General features: G+C 39.0%; 1 protein-coding gene across 1 annotated transcript; it reads left to right on the forward strand.

The window, feature by feature from the left end:
* The first annotated feature begins 1,080 nt into the window (after window positions 1-1,080).
* Window positions 1,081-11,591, forward strand: LOC138866702 (medium-chain specific acyl-CoA dehydrogenase, mitochondrial-like). The gene is made up of 9 exons (XM_070139995.1): window positions 1,081-1,218; window positions 4,554-4,675; window positions 5,068-5,214; window positions 6,752-6,832; window positions 6,990-7,144; window positions 8,134-8,303; window positions 9,951-10,108; window positions 10,388-10,558; window positions 10,798-11,591. Exons 2-9 carry the CDS (start codon window positions 4,646-4,648, stop codon window positions 10,948-10,950), a joined length of 1,065 nt encoding a protein of 354 aa, XP_069996096.1. The 5' UTR covers window positions 1,081-1,218; window positions 4,554-4,645; the 3' UTR covers window positions 10,951-11,591.
* Window positions 11,592-18,862: the final 7,271 nt, after the last annotated feature.

Below are 18,862 nucleotides of genomic sequence, written 5' to 3' on the forward strand. Positions count from 1 at the left end.
TATATTTTTTAAATTTTTTTTAAATTTTTATTAGGTATATATGTTATGTATATATGTATATATTGTATATATATATTGTTATGTGTGTGTGTATAGTTTATGTATGTTGTGTGTAGATATATATTATGTGTGTGTGTATATATATATGTATGTGTGTGTGTATATATATCTATATGTATGTATGTGTATATATATCTATATGTATGTATGTGTATATATATATATATACATGTGTGTGTATATATATCTATATGTATGTGTGTGTATATATATCTATATGTATGTGTGTGTATATATATCTATATGTATGTGTGTGTGTATATATACCTATATTTGTGTGTGTGTGTATATATACCTATATGTATGTGTGTGTGTATATATACCTATATGTCTGTGTGTGTGTATATATACCTATATGTATGTATGTGTGCATATATATGTATATATATAATATATATATATATATATATATATATATATATATATATATATATATATATGTATATATATGTATGTATGTTTGTATATATGTAGGTATATATGTTTTTATATATTTATATTATAGATTATAGATTGATTGAGAGATGAAGATATAATGATAATGGTAATGAATATTGCCATGGATGTAGATTAGAATTTAGCTTTGAAATACTGTTAGAATTTTTTTTTCACAAAACTATTTTATTAAATATATCAAGGCATGCAAGCCTTCAATACATAATTTTCTTGTGATTTTCAAGTCTGATAAAAAAAAATTAGTATAACATATTTTGTAATTTATCTTTATAAACAGTTTTCAATAAATAGCAATAAATCAATTATTTTAATTCCCATTCTGTCTGCTGAATTAGTGCAATTGCTTTCTTCAATTGTTTTGAAAGAGGATTACAAGATATGTACGAGGGGATATAGTTTTCTTTTCATTATGCAATTTTAGAAGATATGAATTGGTGCTATAGGATGTGCAGAGTAATCGGAAAATAATATGAAAAGTGTTGAATCACTATGGTAGAACTTTATTTAGACTTTTTTTTTTTTTTTTTTTTTTTTTCCTTCTCATCACATATCTAGGAAAAAGGTGGAAGAATGATTAGCAATCCTTTGTCTTTCAGCTTTTGCGCCCTGGATCACTTGCACGCTTCACGGCAAGATGGCGAAGCACTGCTGCAGAGCCAGCTGTTGCAACGTCTAGTTCAGGAAAGGGAGGTGTATGCTTTGGTAAGTCCATTAATAGTCCTCTCAATGGGTAGTAGTATCAGTTAGTAGACAGTGTTTTTACTGGTATTATTTGATGTTGTAATTGTTAATAGTTAGTGTCATTATTATCAATAGTTATTTTATTGTTTCACATTTATCAATCATCTATTTATTAGTTTTCATTATGACAGTGCCAAGTCATGAAGATTTTTTTTTTGTCTATCTCTATATTTTTGGTAGATGAATGAAAGGATATTACTATCCTGAAAATTAACAGAATCATCTTGAGTATTTTTTTTATGTAGCTATATTGCCTATGCTCCTCTTCCTGTGCCTGTAGATGCTATAACACAATCATCAGAATCATGGGTATTTTATGAAAATTAAATGATAGAATCATAGTCCAGTCATGGATTCAGTGATGATACACATTTCCTACAGAACCTATAAGCAAAAGAAAGCTAGTTAAACAAGAATGGCTATCTCATTGGGAACAAATATGCCAAGCCATCAATCACAATCTAGTCACTTTATATTTGTAGGAATTTAGTTACAAAATCTCACTAAGATTTCATTATTTTTTACTTGCCTTCATGAAATAACGAGGCCTTAGTGGATTATTAATGCACATATGACATGAAAACAAAAGAAGAATCCTGAAATACAGCCTTTGTTTTGTTGGCATTTCCATATTAACCCGTAGCCGATGGGTGGCATGTATGTACATGCCATGGTTGTTGTGGACCGAAAAACGGATGGCATCGTATCATGTCCAGTAGGGGCTTCATTTATATGGTAAAGATCATAGGCATAGGCACCTATAATGAATTTAAACCTTCAAAATTATAATATTTTTATAAATTAAAGCAAAATAAAAGCTTTTAAGTGCCAAATGTCACTTGCAAACTACCGATCGAGCCGGGCGCCAACAATCCTGTTATTACGTCCACTTGCCAAACGGTTTTACCTGTTGGCACTGGGTTAAATTTCTCAGATGTGTCAATGACATCAGGCAATATCAACCAACATGTACAAAAAATAATTGAAAATCCCTGGCTATGTAACACCAACGAGAACAAACTGCGTAGCAATATCGTTTCATTACTTAATCCATTGGACCTGGTTGAGTCATGAAAATGACAGTACTGAAAATACAGGGAGTGGGTTACGTAAGTAGCCAACATCCTGGCCGGGTACGTATGATTACTCATGACCAGCGACAAGACTGTGTGCCTCCCCTTTGCAAAGTTATTTTGTGTAAACTTTTAGTTTTGTTGCCATTTTCACATGTTCATATTTGTCTTTTGATGTGCTTTATCCAGATGGTAATAGATTATTTTCCTTGCACAGACTCTATATCTTCTTTCTATGTAGTTAACAACTCAGCGCAAGAAAAAAAGGGACATTTGGTTATATGTGGCATATATCTTTTTTTTTTTTTTTTTTATAATTTTCAATTTTCCGTAATAAATCTGCGGTGCTGGTCACAGTGGCCAGAAATAGTGTGCAGCATTGGAATGGTGTCCTCCCTGGAGCCAGCCCTCTTCCAGTCACAGCTTATGCTCATTACATGGGAATAATGCTAAAGCCCCATTCTAAGTGCCAAATGAGTCAAAAATCACTCCAAGAGGTTTGTCATTTGTAGCCAGTCTTTTCCATCACCCTGGCCTTTGCTCAAATGAGCAGTGTCCTTCCTTAATTGTACACTGCTATGTTTCCATAGGTTACACCATGTTTCCAGATGAGCTGAGTAACCTAGCTTGAGATTCTCCATGCTACCCAGTGTCCCTGGGTATACATGTTCCAACAAATATTGTTTGATATGTGCTGTGTGTGTTGCAGTATTGATATTACAATGGTAAACAGTCACAACTACAGAAGCCATTTATAAGATATAACATCCTATCAAAGGAAAGGATACTGACAAGTAACAATTATGAAATGACAAATAAATTTGTGGCAGTAATAGAAGGGCTGTATAAGCACTTTTGACTTAAATCCATGACACATAGACATATAGACAAGCTGCCAAGAAAGTGCTGTAAGTAAAGATGAGTATAACAAATACAGAAAATCAATGAAGAAAAGATTTAGACCCAAAATTTAGTAACCTAGGGTCATCTAAGAAAGGTGCTGAAATATGATAATAACGCGCTGGTCGCAGATGGCATGATTTGATGCAAAGTGCAATAGACAGCTAATTCCCTGGAGCAGTGGGCTGCCGCACGGCCTTAGAGCTAAGTGGGCCAGGGGATGTCAACCACCAAGTGGGTGTCCCCCTTGCAGCTTTCCAAGGCCCAGGCCTGCCACCCCGGGCTTGAGCTGGCGATGGGGTGTTACCCGCCGAAGGAGTTGAATGCTTTCGGCACGTGCTAAAACCAGGCCCTCCACTCATTCTTAGCGCATTTACATATGTCTGTGTGCTTGCATGTATCTGCAAGGGTTTATATATATATAAACAAACATATGTGTTCATATATATATACACAAACATGTTTGTGCGAAGGAGGGAAAGCAGCACAGCCACATTGCACACACTCCTGTGCAGTCCCATACAACGGCGAGTGTAAAATAAATAGTGCTACAGGTTACACACCATATTGCATAATACTGATGATGACAGATATAGTGGTCTTGAAGTAACAGCCTTTGACTCATTAACATGTCATGACTTGGAGTGGGTGGGCTGACTAAACACAGCTTAGGCCTAGCTACAAAATCTAGACTGTTATGAAAGGGTACAAAAGAGGGGGAATGGCAATAGTTGGGTGATTTAAGCTGGAAGAAACTTGTTAAGAGTATCAAATTTGCATTGTCACTCTCTCTCATTGATTACAGCTCCATTAAATATGAAAATATCCCACTAGTTTCAGAGAGGCATTGCTCAATTGAGGCAGTTTCACCTTGATGTCCAAAGCCCAAATGCACTCAGTTTGATTGACCACATCCACATGCACTGTGGTTTTATTTTATTAATTTTGTAATCACATATAATGCTCTTGCATATCTCAAGTCACATTGGAGTCATTTTTAAGGACTACTAGACAGCGGATAATTGTCTCTTTCCTTGAATTTCCAGAAAGAAAAGCTTTTATTAGGAGCAATATGATATTGAAAAGAATAAGGTCTTTTTCCTTAAAAATTCAAGGAGTAGGGTAAGAAGTGAGGTTAGGTAAGTTCTATAATTGACTCTTTGGGACTGAATATTTGTAAACCCATGTGTTAAAAAAAAGAGAAAAAAAGACCCTGCATGTACTTGGTAACAATTGGTTGGGTATAGTTTAAACGTTGCATTAGATGTTGAATTGTATTGATATTTATATTTGAGGGAAGATTTCAACTCTTCATAATTTCAGACCTGACTGATGAGCAGAAGGAGATTCAGGAGTTAGCTCGCAAATTTTCACGAGAGGAGATTGTGCCAAAGGCTGCAGAGTATGACAGAACAATGGAATACCCCTGGGAAATTGTCAAGAAGGTATGTAAAATAATCTGTAATTGAATTTTTTATATATTCCTTTGAAAGGCAACAATTGTACTTTACCAATGATGGATTGAGAATTCTCTCTAAGAGTTCATGACAAAACTTTGTGTTTTATTATTTGTTGTTGATATGTTTGTTAGCTGTTGTCTTTACTATAATTAGTATTTTCCTGATTGATATTGAAATTTTATGTTGTACTGTTTGTTATTTTGCAGGGATTTTATGTCTATTAAAATTATGAAATTGACTCTTGTTATATTGACGAAATTCAGATTTTTTTTTATTTTCTGTGAATTGGTATTGCAGTTAACCTAGAAGGGATATTTTGCTGATATACAAAAGATTGAAGATTGCCTATTTATATGTTTGTTTTTTCTTGTTTCAAGGGATGGGAGCTTGGTCTCATGAATCCCCATATTCCCGCTGAATTTGGAGGTATGGCACTGGGAACCTTTGAAGGATGCCTTATTACTGAGGAGATTGCTTATGGCTGTACAGGTATCCAGACAGCAATGGAGGCTAACAACCTTGGGGTGAGTTGATTTAATTTATGTATTGGAAAAGATTTCAATATGGATTATTCTTTATAAAGATTAAGATGGTAAAACTAAACCCTCTCTGTGTACAATTTTTCTTTCTTACCTTTGTATGGGATTTTCTTAATGGTATGTGCACACTGTACCCAAAAGTTTTTTTAGTTACATGGCTTTACATTACTACTCATCAACAATAATGGTATACTAAATCATACTGAATGAAAAGTGAAAGTGTGAATTTGTTATCAATATACTTGATAGTTTAACCTTTCTCTGAGGTTTTATCAAGGCACTGTTTGTTATGTATGTTATTAATGGAACAGATATACATTTTTTCTGAGTTGTCTTGGTGAAAAAGATACAAAGACTGTATAGAATGTAAACATAAAGAGCAGAGGAAGAGACCAGATTAGTACTTCGTGTAAGTGTGATATTTCTCCAAGCAGCAGAGGGCACAAAGAAAAGTCACAGGCATTACATACACACTTGGTCTATGTTCCTCCTATTTTGCCAGTACACATGATGGCATAATTGGTATATCTGTACCATGTCTTTCTCACTGCATTCTTTGTTGTCCCCTGAAATCTATGCCTGTGAATGGAGTTGGCATATGCAAGATGACCACTTTTTCGTTCTTCTAACTCCTCATTGAAAAGTTGAGAGTGAAGGAGGAGCATAGATTCTTTTTGTGGGACTTGAGAACTATGAAGATTTGGCAGGTGATCAGGGAAAATCAGTATGCATTTTGTTCTTATTGACATGGGTTTAATAAACCTTGAGATATGGTGCTAGAGTGAAGACTGAGCAGAGGATATGAAATCTTTGCAGGGTGAAAAGTTAGCTTGTTTTCATGGGTGAGAAATAGACAACTGTGGTGGGATTTCTGTCTGCAACCAGCTATGGAACCATGGTTCTATGAGTGAATATCCATAATCTAAGTATGAATTAAAGTTTGGCTATTTGTATATATAAGGAGGCATCTGAGATATAAAGGTGAGGAATAGAGTTATAAGGGTAGCAAGCTGGTAAACATGAGCAAAATCATTTTGTAACCAATCTTTTTTTGAATTAGGAAATATACAGACCAGAGCCATTATGGATGGTAACCAAGAGACAACCCTTCAGGTAGAAGTTTTTCAAAGTAATTTGAAAATGATGGTATAGTTATGGCTTTGATTTTACCACATTCATAACCAAAATATGCTGATGCACATCTCTTCAATTATTCAATACTCATAATGATACTTGTGATTGTTTATGACGATGATACAACATAAATGTTCTAATAAGTAAGCAAGTAACAAAGTATACACAGACACTACCTGAAATACTTTACCCTAGAATCTCAAAGTACAAAGCCAACCACCACTGTGGCCCACAGTTATCATAGTATATGACATGCCATTTGGCATCATTGGACATACTTCTTCAGTTAACTGAATGAAGCATTAAAGAAAATGTTTGATTTTGTATTATATTCAGAATATATGGTTTTATTTCATGCTTGATTATTAATGATTGTGCTTGTTTGCAGCAAATGCCAGTTATCATTGCTGGCAATGATGAGCAGAAGAAAAAGTACCTTGGTCGCATGACAGAGGAGCCATTGATGTGTGTAAGTAGGAACATTATTGATAAAGGGGAGCATTAGATTTAAAGTGAGTAACATATACTTCTTTACAAAATCAGACATGACACATTGGAATTTAGATTAGGTTAGCTTTAGCTAGGATGTGTTTGAGAGGTTTCACAAAACTGTGCTGCATTTGAAGGCCTATGGAGTGACTGAACCTGGGGCTGGCTCTGACGTGTCCGGAATCAAAACCCGAGCAGAGAAAAAGGGTGATGAGTATGTTATCAATGGCCAGAAGATGTGGATCACCAATGGTGGAGTTGCTAACTGGTATTTCCTGTTAGCTCGTACCAAGTGAGTAGTTTTCTTTTGTTTTAGGGCTGCATGTTTCTCTCTCTCTTTGGGGGTGGGTGGAGTAATGGCAATTACTACTTGAAATTATGTAAAGCTTTATTAACGTTAATTCTAAATATATTTCCATAGTGTTTACAGTTTTGTAAAGCACCACAGTTGTTAATTTACCCCTTGGATCCGGTTGCATGACGGAAATCATGGAGCTGAAAACCACATGCAATAGGTTACGTAAGTGATCAGCATCCCGGGCATGCAGTGTGTAGGCTGGACGCGCACGAACACCCATGAGCCGTGACAAGACTCTGTGCCTCCCCTTTGAAAAGTTATTTTGTGTATACTTTTTTAGCTTTATCGTCATTTTCCAATGTCCTTATTTGTCTTTTGATTTGCTTTATCCAAATGCTAATTACTTATTTTCCTTGCACAGATTCCATATTATATCTCTATGTAGTAAATAACTCAGAGCAAGAAAAAAAAAAAAAAAAAAAGGGAACATTTGGTTATTTGTCATATATATCATTGATTTTGTAATTTTCAATTTTACGTAATACACCTGCGCTGCTGGTCACAGTGGCCAAGAATATGGTGTTCAGCATGGAAATGGCATCCTCCCTGGAGCTGGTGCTCTTCCAATCACTGCTTATGCACCTTATCCACATTCGTTTACCGATGGGAATAATGCTAAAGCCCCCTTCTAAGTGCCAAATGAGTCGAATCACACTCCAAAAGGTTTGTGCACTCGTGGCGAGTCTTTAATGTCACCCTGGCGTTCGCTTTTGACACATTGTTCGCATCACCCGGGTAGCTACCCAAATTTTTCTTTGACGTAATCACAGTGTCATCCGGGTCCAGGGGGTTAAGTTATGTTGAATCAAATTTTTAAGCTAGGGCATATCCTGAGGTTAGATAAAAGTATCATCAGTATCTGTTTATTATAGAAATGGCTGTATCAAATCTTTAGTTATCTTATTCTCATGTCTTTATTACAGCCCAGATCCCAAGTGCCCATCATCTAAGGCATTTACTGGGTTCATCATTGACGGTGATTCTCCTGGGCTGATCAGGGGTCGCAAGGAGATCAACATGGGCCAGCGCTGCTCTAACACCTGTGGCTTTACCTTGGAAGATGTTGTTGTGCCCAAAGAGAATGTTCTCATTGGTTAGTGTTTTATGGACTCCTTTTCGGCTTAGATATGACATAGAACAAAGATGAAACTAGAGGTTAAATGATATGATTTCTAAAAAAGCAATTATCAACAAAACCACACTAGTAAAAGCTAAGATATGATAGATAAGATGTGGAAAGTTTATAACTGTTTGATTGTTTTTGTGTGGGTTAGGCCTAGTTTCATAATAACAAATGTGAGATTTCTTTTATAGTTACAGGTGATAGACAATCTTTTTTGTTAAAGACTGTTTATAGGCATCATCTAATAATTTTCAAACAAGATGATGATAATAATGATAATAAGCAGTATAGTAAAAAGTGCATGTAGTGTGTGCCTGACCCTTGACCCAAATTTGAGTTTCAGAAAAGGAGAAGTGTTTATGAATTCACAGTACAATAGATTAAGGTGCCCCACAGCTATTAGTGCATGCCTGTATGTTAGAGTTAAAGACTAGATTTTCCAGATTTTCAGCCTGTTGTGATACAGACAGGAAAATTGAGAAAGTGGATGAATAGGAGTGAGAAACAAAAATAAAAGAAAATAAGGAGAGAAAATTATAGAATTAGGGATATATATAGAGAAACAGGGTAAAAATAAGTGGATGAGAGCAATAAATTTAGAAAATAAGAGCAAAAGATCATGAATAAGTGAATGAATGAGTATGAGCAATGGGCATCAGTATTTGGCAGGGTAGCCTAAACATCAACAATTCTGAGGGGGGGAGGTTATTGGATAGAGAGGGATGTAAGCATTGTGGAGGAGGTTATGTCTGTGGAAAGTAATCTCTGGCAAGATTAATGGAGGGCAAAGCAGGAACGATTAGGGTGTGGCTGCAGATGGAATCTTTGCCTAGTTGCTTTTGGAGGCATTGTTGGAAGAGGAATGAGTTGTCAGAGTAAGGGGCTGTAGAGGGGATCACTGAAAGTCTACCCTATGCAGCTTAAACAGATTGCTCAAAAGGTTTGTAGAGGTGAGGTTAGGAGAATAACCTTGTGGAAGAGGGAGTGGTGTTCAGTGAAGTAGTACTATAGATAGTAAGCTTTGAGGAGGTGGTAGTAATAATGTTCATAGTTTTGGTCAAATGAGAGCCTGGGGTCAGGGAACTAAGGGAATTAAAGTCAGTGGGGCTTGTTGATAAAGGGTTAAGCTTCATTGCCCTTGATAAAGGTATAAAAACTTCATTGCTGGCGATGGTAAGCCTGAAGTATGTTGCAATGTGAAATGGTTCACCCTTCAGGGTTTCCTTGAGGACTAAGACAACTAAACAGGAATATGATGCCCATGGCTCCCCTAGGCCATTCCAATTGGCACAAAATCAGTTTTTCATCCTTTCAATATGGTTCTCACACCTTTATGAAGTGGATAGTAGAAGGGGTTGGAAAAAAGAAGGAAAAGGAAAAGGGAAGAGAATACCATGCAAAATTAGTTGAGTCAAGGAATGATGTTCATGGAAGGTGTGATCCCCAGTATTAGGTCTCAGCCTATCTCCTCAGGTTTGATTAAATAAAGAAATTCATTTCTTGACTGAGGTCATCACTTTTAGATATACTGAAGGAAAGATTTCATTTGTGAAACTGTGCATATTGCATATAATGCATACTGATTTTGTAAAACTAACAATTATAAATATTCCTTAGGTGAGGGTGCTGGCTTTAAGATTGCAATGGGTGCCTTTGATCGCACTCGACCCCCTGTGGCAGCTGGAGCAGTTGGCCTGTCCCAGAGAGCCCTTGAAGAAGCCACCAAGTATGCCTTGGAGAGGAAGACTTTTGGAACTCATATTGCTAACCATCAAGTAAGTTTGTAAAAAGGAAGAAAAGTTTCGAAAAGGTTGCTTCCATTATTATTCATGTTTACACACTATATTTAATGGGTTTAGTTCTTGCCTCTCTATCACTTTTATTCTTTTTCTTTGGAGAGTCATACTCACTTGGTTAAGTAAAGAATATTAGTTTAAGCAGATGAAAACCTTTGTTTCAGACATTTAGTTTAGGATTATTTATAGTTGAAGTTGTAAAGTTTCATAACACAATAAATAATCAAACAAGATAATCATTCTTTTTATTGTTCACAGGCTGTGGCCTTCATTTTGGCTGAAATGGCAATGGAGACCGAACTCGGCAGGTTGGCTTGGATGAGAGCAGCCTGGGAAGTTGATGAGGGTCGTCGCAACACATATTATGCCTCCATTGCCAAGGGCTTTGCTGGAGATGCTGCTAACCGTGCTGCCACTAACTCAGTCCAGGTGAGGAATAGGTTACAGTGATTCATTTCTAAAAGTGGTTTCTAAAGGGAAAGATGATGATATTAGTAATAACAATAATACAGTGTCAGATCATATGTAGATCCCTTTGTTGGCATTTATTTATCTTTGTAAATATTTTCTTACCAATGCAACCTCATTTACTGTTTTTTTGAGTAATTCTTTTCATCATATTCAGGAATCTTGGAATATATGCTAATACCATTTTTATCAATCAAAAGGTGTTTGGTGGCAATGGATTCAACACAGAGTACCCAGCAGAGAAGTTGATGCGCGATGCCAAAATCTACCAGATCTATGAGGGCACAGCACAGATTCAGCGCCTGATCATCGCAAGAGAGCATCTGACCCGTGCCAAGATGGGCCTTCTGTAAACACCACATGGTTTATTTTGTCCCAGATATTTTAGAGGCCTTGAATGATTTAATGGCAACGCTAGAATGAAAACGAAGTGTAAACTGATTCCATGTTAACTTCAAAACCATATTGGATTGTTTTCTCAGGAAAAGATAGCTAGTGATTATGTTACCAGTTTCCAGTTTGCTGATAGGCTTGAATTGGCTTTATGGTAATACAAGAAAAAAACAAATATGGATTTACAGTTTGACAAATGTCACTTTCACAGTTATATGGGAAAAAATCAGAAATGTAAGTATGTCAATTATTTTATGTATTACATCATAACTAACAAGACAGTATATGCAATTTTTGTCTATTCAGATACAGAGCAGTGATACGGAAATCTTTGTATGAATTGTTCAAAGTTAAAATAATTGTTAAGCAAAGTATCTTCACTATACTAATGTTATTGTGGTGCTAGGAAGTGGTTGCAAAGAAAAATCTTGATTATCTTGTAAAGGTTTCTAGGAAATATTCTTCAAAATCTTTAAATAATTTGGAATTGGTTAACAGTTTGTACCATTTAACAGGTTCAGTTTATGCAACTATCAATGCAATATAATGTAATTGTAAGTGTATATATTTTTAGAATAAAATAAATATATTATAAATCTTTCTCAATGCCATTGTCTAACACAATTATTCATTTCAATACTGGAAGAGAAAATCAGGATACCTATTTTTGTGGATTGTAAACCTAATTTATTTGTTTCCTGTGCCACTTGCCAAGAGATACTTGAAAAATTCTGCGAGCTTCAATAAATGAGTACAGAATATACGTGACTTTAAAACAACACATAAAAGCAGACCATGTGAACTGTAAATTTCTTCTAACACATGACCATCTTATTTTAATGGCCATCTCTTCAAACCCAGCTTCTGGGCTGATTACTTTTTACTTTAGCTGAGAGATCACATCTTTTCCAAACATGTCTCACATGTTCCAAACATGCCCCACTCTCTCTCCCTCTCCATCAATTCCCAATCCCTTGCCTGTTTTTGTCGTGGGGGGGGGCTTAGGAGACGTAGACTGAGACCCAATACTGGGTCTCCTCTGCCAGGGGCCTCAGCCCTCGACGACTAATTTTGCATGGTCTTTTCTCCCTCCAGCTCTTTGGTTTCCATCCCTTGTCCAACCTCTCCTGCTGTATACTTCCTAACAAGGTGTATATGAGTACTTATATAGACCTTGCGTCCTAAGATGTAAGAGCCGTGCTGAAAGGATGAAAGGCTGACTTTGTGGCAGTCCTGGACGGCCTGAGGGAACCATGGGCACAGTATTCCCCTGTTTTGTTGTTTAGCCCTTGCCCTTCAAGGGGACCCTAAGGGGTGGACTGTTTATTTCCCCAACATAGGCAAGGCTTCCCATGGTCAGTAGGGAAGAAATAATAACCATATTAGAGGCAATGAAACTTGCCCCTTCATCAAATAACCCCATCGATTTAAATTCTCCCGGCTCCCTGACCCCAGGCTCCCCTTTGACCACGACTAGTGCATTGTCCCAGACATTTAGAGGCCTTGAATGAGTTAATGGCAACATTAGAATGAAAACGAACTTTAAACTGATTCCATGTAAACTCGAGACTCCTACTCTCACAACTTGTAAAACTTCATCAACTCTACCCCCACAGCCTTTTTCACCAATCACCTCATCTTCCTTTCTTATAGCCTTATTCTCCATCTCTCCGTGATATTACCCCCCTCAACAATACTCCCTCTTCCACACGTCCCCGTCCTTCTACCACCCACAACTCTACCAATGTCTTAAATACTCTATTTACCCCAGCCATATGGGACCGATTTTTCATGATCCCTTCTGCTGTTTCTTACACAGGCAAAACCCTTCTCTTTCAACAATGCCCCCCTCCCCCCCCAATCCCTTGCCCGTTGTTATCGTGGGGGGGCTTATGAGACGAAGACTGAGACCCAATACAGGGATCTCCCCTGCCTAGGGCCTCAGCCCTCGACTCAACTAATTTTGCATGGTCTTTTCCCCCTCCAGCTTTTTGTTTCCGTCTCTTCTCCAACCCCTTTTACTATCTACTTCCTAAGGTGTAAGAGCCATGCTGAGAGGATGAAAGGCTAACCTTGTGCCAGTCCTGAACGGCCTGCGGTAACTATGGGCACGGTACTCCCGATTTATTTGTCTAGCCCTTACCTCTAGTGAAAGAAGGTGGACCGTTTATGCCATTTTATATAATCAAGGTTCCCCATGACCAGTAATGAAGATCTAATCCCCTTATTTAGGGACAATGAGGCTTGCCCCTTTATCAAATAGCCCCACCCCAGGCTCCCCTTTGACCACGACCCCGAACACTGAAACTACTACCCACTCCTCAATGCCAAGCAGAGACTCAATCTCCAGAAGACACTCCCACCCTCCCAACTTCCTCAAATTCATCAACTCTACCCCCACAACCTTCACCAAGCACCCCATCCTCCCTTATTACTACCTTACAGCCTTATTCTCCATCACTCTGTAATACTCCATCTTCCACACGTCCTCGACCATCCACCACCAACAACCCTACAGATATCTTAAATACTCTGTTTAGCCCAGCTAAATGGGACCGATTTTTCGTGATCCCTTCTACAGCTTACTCAGGCAACACTCTTCTCTTTCAACAATGCCTCCAAAAACAAGTGGGCAGAGTCCCTTTCTATACCAGACGCGATCGCTCTCGTCTTGTAACAGTCAGATCAGAAACAATCTATAGCACTATCAAATTTAACTGATCATTCTGGCAACCCCATTCCTGCAGAATCTCATCCAACCCTTAATACTTGTACCGGAACTGTCTCTCTCCCCAGCAAACTGCCCAGTCGATACCAAAGATTGGTCAGAATGTGGAGAAGACTTATTAGGATGCCTCAAAGACCAAGATGTGAAATAGTACATTGCTACACCATTCCTCCTCGAGGTCAACGAAAGAATCCGACCAATATTGCCAAAATTACTTTCCGTACACATGACCTTCCCTTACGTATCTACATTGGTGGACAATCCCTGCCTGTTCGACCATACCAACCCCCTCTCCGTCAATGTCAAAACTGTTGGCGCGTTGGACACCCTGCCAAACACCGCCGTTCCACAGACCGATGCCCCATATGTGCCCAACCTGGTAATAACCGATCAAACTGCTCAGCACAAACACGTACATGCGCTAACTGCGGCGGCCCTCATAATGTATTTTATAGAGGCTGCCCCACTTACAAGTTTGAATCTGAGGCAACAACTCTCAGATACAAAAATGGTCTCACTTTACGTGAAGCCAGACAGGAAGCACGTCGACAAGGTTTCTCTCATACTCCATACTCTAGTAACATCGTTCGCTCAGCCACTCCCCCTCCACCCTAAGATGTCCCCATTATCACTTCTACATTCTACCTCCTTCAGACCAATTCCTTTGTCACTCTAAATCCAGACATCCCAATCTCAACCACAGCTCCAATCTCAACTACAGCCCCAACCACTTCTACATTCTACCTCCCTCAGACCAATTCTTTTGCCACTCTAAATCCAGACATCCCAATCTCAACCACAGCTCCAATCTCAACTACAGCCCCAACCACTTCTACATTCTACCTCCCTCAGACCAATTCTTTTGCCACTCTAAATCCAGACATCCCAATCTCAACCACAGCTCCAATCTCAACTACAGCCCCAACCACTTCTACATTCTACCTCCCTCAGACCAATTCTTTTGCCACTCTAAATCCAGACACCCCAATCTCAACCACAGCTCCAATCTCAACTACATCCCCAACACCATCCCCTCTCCCTGCCCGCACTACCCGCAGTAGACAGACTAAACGTTCTAACCCTTCTTCCCCTACAGCACAATCACCTCCACCTACCTTTACCTTTGTTCCTGAGACACCAGTCTCCTCTTCCCCCCCTCATAAGAAAACTTTTGTCCCGCAAAACTCTCCAACCAACTCCACTGCAGAAACTATGGATGACATTCAAAGCTATATGCTTGAGACACAAAATTCCGTAACTCAAGCTCCCTCCACACTTGAAGTGATCTTCCTCCTCCTCCCTCTCAATACAACCTAACACCCCCAATTCCGTCCACCACCGATATCCATCCTCCTGATATCCATCCCCCTCTTACTCATAGCACCCTACACCCCTTCATCCTAATCCCTCCCAAGACAACACATCCCCTTCAACTCCAACTATCCATCCTTCCGATATCCACCCTCGTACTACTAATACTCCCCCCACACCACTTCCTCCTACTCCCTCCCAACACAACCCACCCCCTTCAACCCCAACTATCCGCACATTCTCCCTGCCTTCATCCCCTCTATCCTTTCCACTCCCTCCCGGATACACACGGGAATCACTCATGTCACAACAATGCCCTTCCCCAGATTCCCTACCTCCTGATTCCCCTCCTTTACACCCCCTCGCTCCTCCTCCCCCCCCCCCCCCCCAGATTCCCCAATACGTACCAACGCTTTCACTCATAAAATAAAAGATATAGCTCTCCTACATTGGAATATTCGCGGTTTCCGTTCTCACAGGCCAGACCTACGTCATACCCTTGCTTCTTATAACCCATCCATTATCTGCCTCCAAGTAGACTTTCTTCACACATCCTCCTATTCCAATTCCCATTTCATCTCTTCCCTACACTCCCTTTATTTCTCGTCTATACTTAGCCATCATAAAACACCTGAATATCCTTCACTTGATCTAACTCCCTTACCTAAACCACCATAACCCTTTCCCTCATCAACCCTTATCCAACTCCAACCTTTCAACATTACTCTAGATAACGCATAGCAACTATCACCTAACATCCGCCTTTACTATACCTTCCTATAGTGCTATATGACCTGAGATGTCTAGCGTATTAATTTTGCTTTTAACCATTAACCATTTCAACAATGTCCCTAAAAGCAAGTGGGCAAAGTCCCCTTCCGTACCCGACCAGACCGTTCTCGTCTCGTTACAGTTACATCTGAAATTGAAGCCATAGCACTATCAAGTCTAACTCATATCTATGGTAATCACATTCCTACAAAATGGGATTGCTAACTTTTAACTACTTGTACCGGAACTGTCTCTATCTCACATACAAAAATGGTCTCACTCTACGTGAAACCAGACAGGAAGCACGTCGACAAGGTTTCTCTTATACTCCCTACTCTACTAATGTCGCTCGCTCTGCCTCCACCCCAAGAAGTTCCTACATCCTCCCCTATACCTACTTACTTCCCCACTTCCACTTCTACATTCTACCTCCCCTAGCCAAATTCCTTTGCTACTCTAAACCCAGACACTCCATTCTCAAGCACAGCTCCATTCTCAACTACAGCCCCAACACCGTCCCCTCTCCCTCCCCACACTACCCCCAGCAGACAGACTAAACATTCCCCCCTTCTTCCCCAACCGCACACACACCGCCACCTACTTTTGTCTTTATTCCTCAGGCACCAGTCTCCTCCCCCCCCCCCCATAGGAAAACATAAGAAAAACTTTCTCACAAAACTCACCAACTAACTACACTGCAGAAACTATGGAAGATATTAAAAGCTATATGCTCGAGACACAAAATCTCATTCTCCCTCCACACTCGAAGTGACTGCTGATATCCATCCCCTGCTCATATTCCTCCTACACCCCTCCCTTGTACGCCCTCTCAACACAACCTAACCCCCTCAATTCCGCCTACTACCGATATTCATCCTCCTGATACTACCGATTACAGTCCTTCTCCTACTCATACCCCCCCCCCCCCTACACCTCTTCCTCCTACAACCCATCCCTCTTAACTCCAACTACTGCCGATATCCATCCTCCCGACACCCGTCCTCCTCCTACTCATATTCCCCCTACACTACTTCCTCCTACTCCCTCCCAGCACAATCCACTCCTCTCAACTCCAACTACACGTATATTCTCCCTTTCTCCATCCCCTCTATCATTTCCACTCCTTCCTGGATACACACGTGAAATACTTATGTAATTCCCTTACCTAGACCCACCATTGCCCATTCATACAACAACTTCTTTACCCATCTTTAACTTTTTAAGATCACTCTAGATAGTTGAATCATAGCAACTAGCACCCTTCACCCCTCCTTTAATATACTTTTCTAAAGTGCTATATGACCTTAGATGTTTAACACTCATTTTGCTTTTTAACCATTAACCAGTAACCATCTCCTAGCCCTATTTCTCTTTATTTCTCCTAGCCCTATCTCTATCTCTCATATCCCTATCTCTCTCTATCTAATATCCCTGTCTCTCTCTCCTGTCCCTATCTCTATCTCTCTTTCTCTCTCTATCTTTATCTATATCTCTATCTATCTGTCTCTATCTCACTCTCTCTCTCTTTATCTCCATCTATATCTCTCTCCACCCTCCCCACCCTGTCTCTCTTCTTTCCTCTCTCTTTCTCTCTGGCATAGAAACTGCAATGATAGAAATCTTGAAGTGTAAGATGAGTTGAGTGCAGATATGACTAACTCTCTCTCTCTTCCTCCCTTCAGTGCTGCATGTCTTTCCACAGCAGCATTTCTGCCATTCTCTAAGCATCAGATGATGAACATAAATAACAAAATGGAACCATTCTCTTAACATAAACGGATGAATATTAGATACAGTTACAGCTCGTAGGATCAGAGTGTTGTGATTATCAAATTTCCTGCATTACTCTCTTGATTGATGCATGCATAAAACCATATACAATAAATACATTACCAAGTTAATAATGTAACACTCAAAACATAAAATGCACCCACATCTCTTTACAGAAAATGTATTAGATGCATAACCAGAAAACGTGACATTGAACCAGTAAATTTGATCTGTCTAAAAAGTATACGAATATTCACAGTGAGTGTATTGTAGGGTTGAAGGTTTAAAGTCCCTCTCTGGGATTGCGGCTCTACCTTTGGTGATGCCAACCTAGGAGACCCAGCTGAAGTGACATCGAATGAAATTTCCGTCGCGATGACGTTCGGTCTGCCACATCTTATCAGTTCATACCAGGATGGTTTCAACAATTTTCATATTTGATTCATTTGAACATGGGAAAATATCCCAATATTGTTTTAAACACTTTTCTTTTGCACCAAACCATCTGTAGCCGTACAAAATAACAAAAATAGAGCCATCGGGGAAAAAAATCCATTGTGACGTCACCATCCATCGGCTGTCTTTTGTTTCCGTTTAGCAGACGAATTTCCATAGATTCCAGCCTTGCCTCTCTCTCTCTGTTTTTCCTATCCCTATATCTATCCATCTCTTTCCTAACCCTATCTCTCTCTCTCCCATCCCTGTCCCTCTCTCTTCTGTCCCTATCTCTTTCCTATTCCTGTCTCTCTCCTATCCCTATCTCTCTTTCTCTCTCTTATCTCTATCTCTTTATCTCTCTCTGCCTCTCTCTCTCTCTCTCTCTCTCTCCCATCATTCCCTGAAAAAATAACTTTTAATGCATATTTTCTTCAGTATCACTGAAAATGCTTGGTCTTATGCTTAGTTTAAATCATTAACGAACAGTAGTTAAGGTGGGAAGCATGTCCAAAATTTTCTCTCTTTATCTATCTCTATCTCTATTTATCTCTATCTCTCTATATCTCTATCTCTCTATCTCTCTATCTCTATATCTTTATCTTTATATATCTGTTTATATCTCAATCTCTATCTCTATATATTTTTATCTCTATATCTCTATATATATCTTTACCTCTATATCCCTCTATCTCTATCTCTCTCTATCTCTTTATCTCTCTATCTTTATATATACCTCACTATCTTTATATCTCCATATATCTTTATATCTATATCTATATATCTCTACCTCTATATCTATATATCTATCTATCTTTATATCCCTCTATCTCTATATATTTTTCTTTAAACTCTAT

Source organism: Penaeus vannamei, chromosome 26 (assembly GCF_042767895.1).
Source record: "Penaeus vannamei isolate JL-2024 chromosome 26, ASM4276789v1, whole genome shotgun sequence".
In the NCBI taxonomy this organism is placed as follows: Eukaryota; Metazoa; Arthropoda; class Malacostraca; order Decapoda; family Penaeidae; genus Penaeus; species Penaeus vannamei.

What these genes read in the sequence shown, in the direction of transcription:
- LOC138866702 (XM_070139995.1), top strand. Translation starts at nt 4,646, where the DNA reads ATGGAATACCCCTGGGAAATTGTCAAGAAG. An exon ending in CCTGGGAAATTGTCAAGAAG is followed by an intron (nt 4,676 to 5,067) that starts GTATGTAAAATA and finishes TCTTGTTTCAAG; the next exon opens with GGATGGGAGCTTGGTCTCAT. An exon ending in CTGCCACTAACTCAGTCCAG is followed by an intron (nt 10,559 to 10,797) that starts GTGAGGAATAGG and finishes ATCAATCAAAAG; the next exon opens with GTGTTTGGTGGCAATGGATT.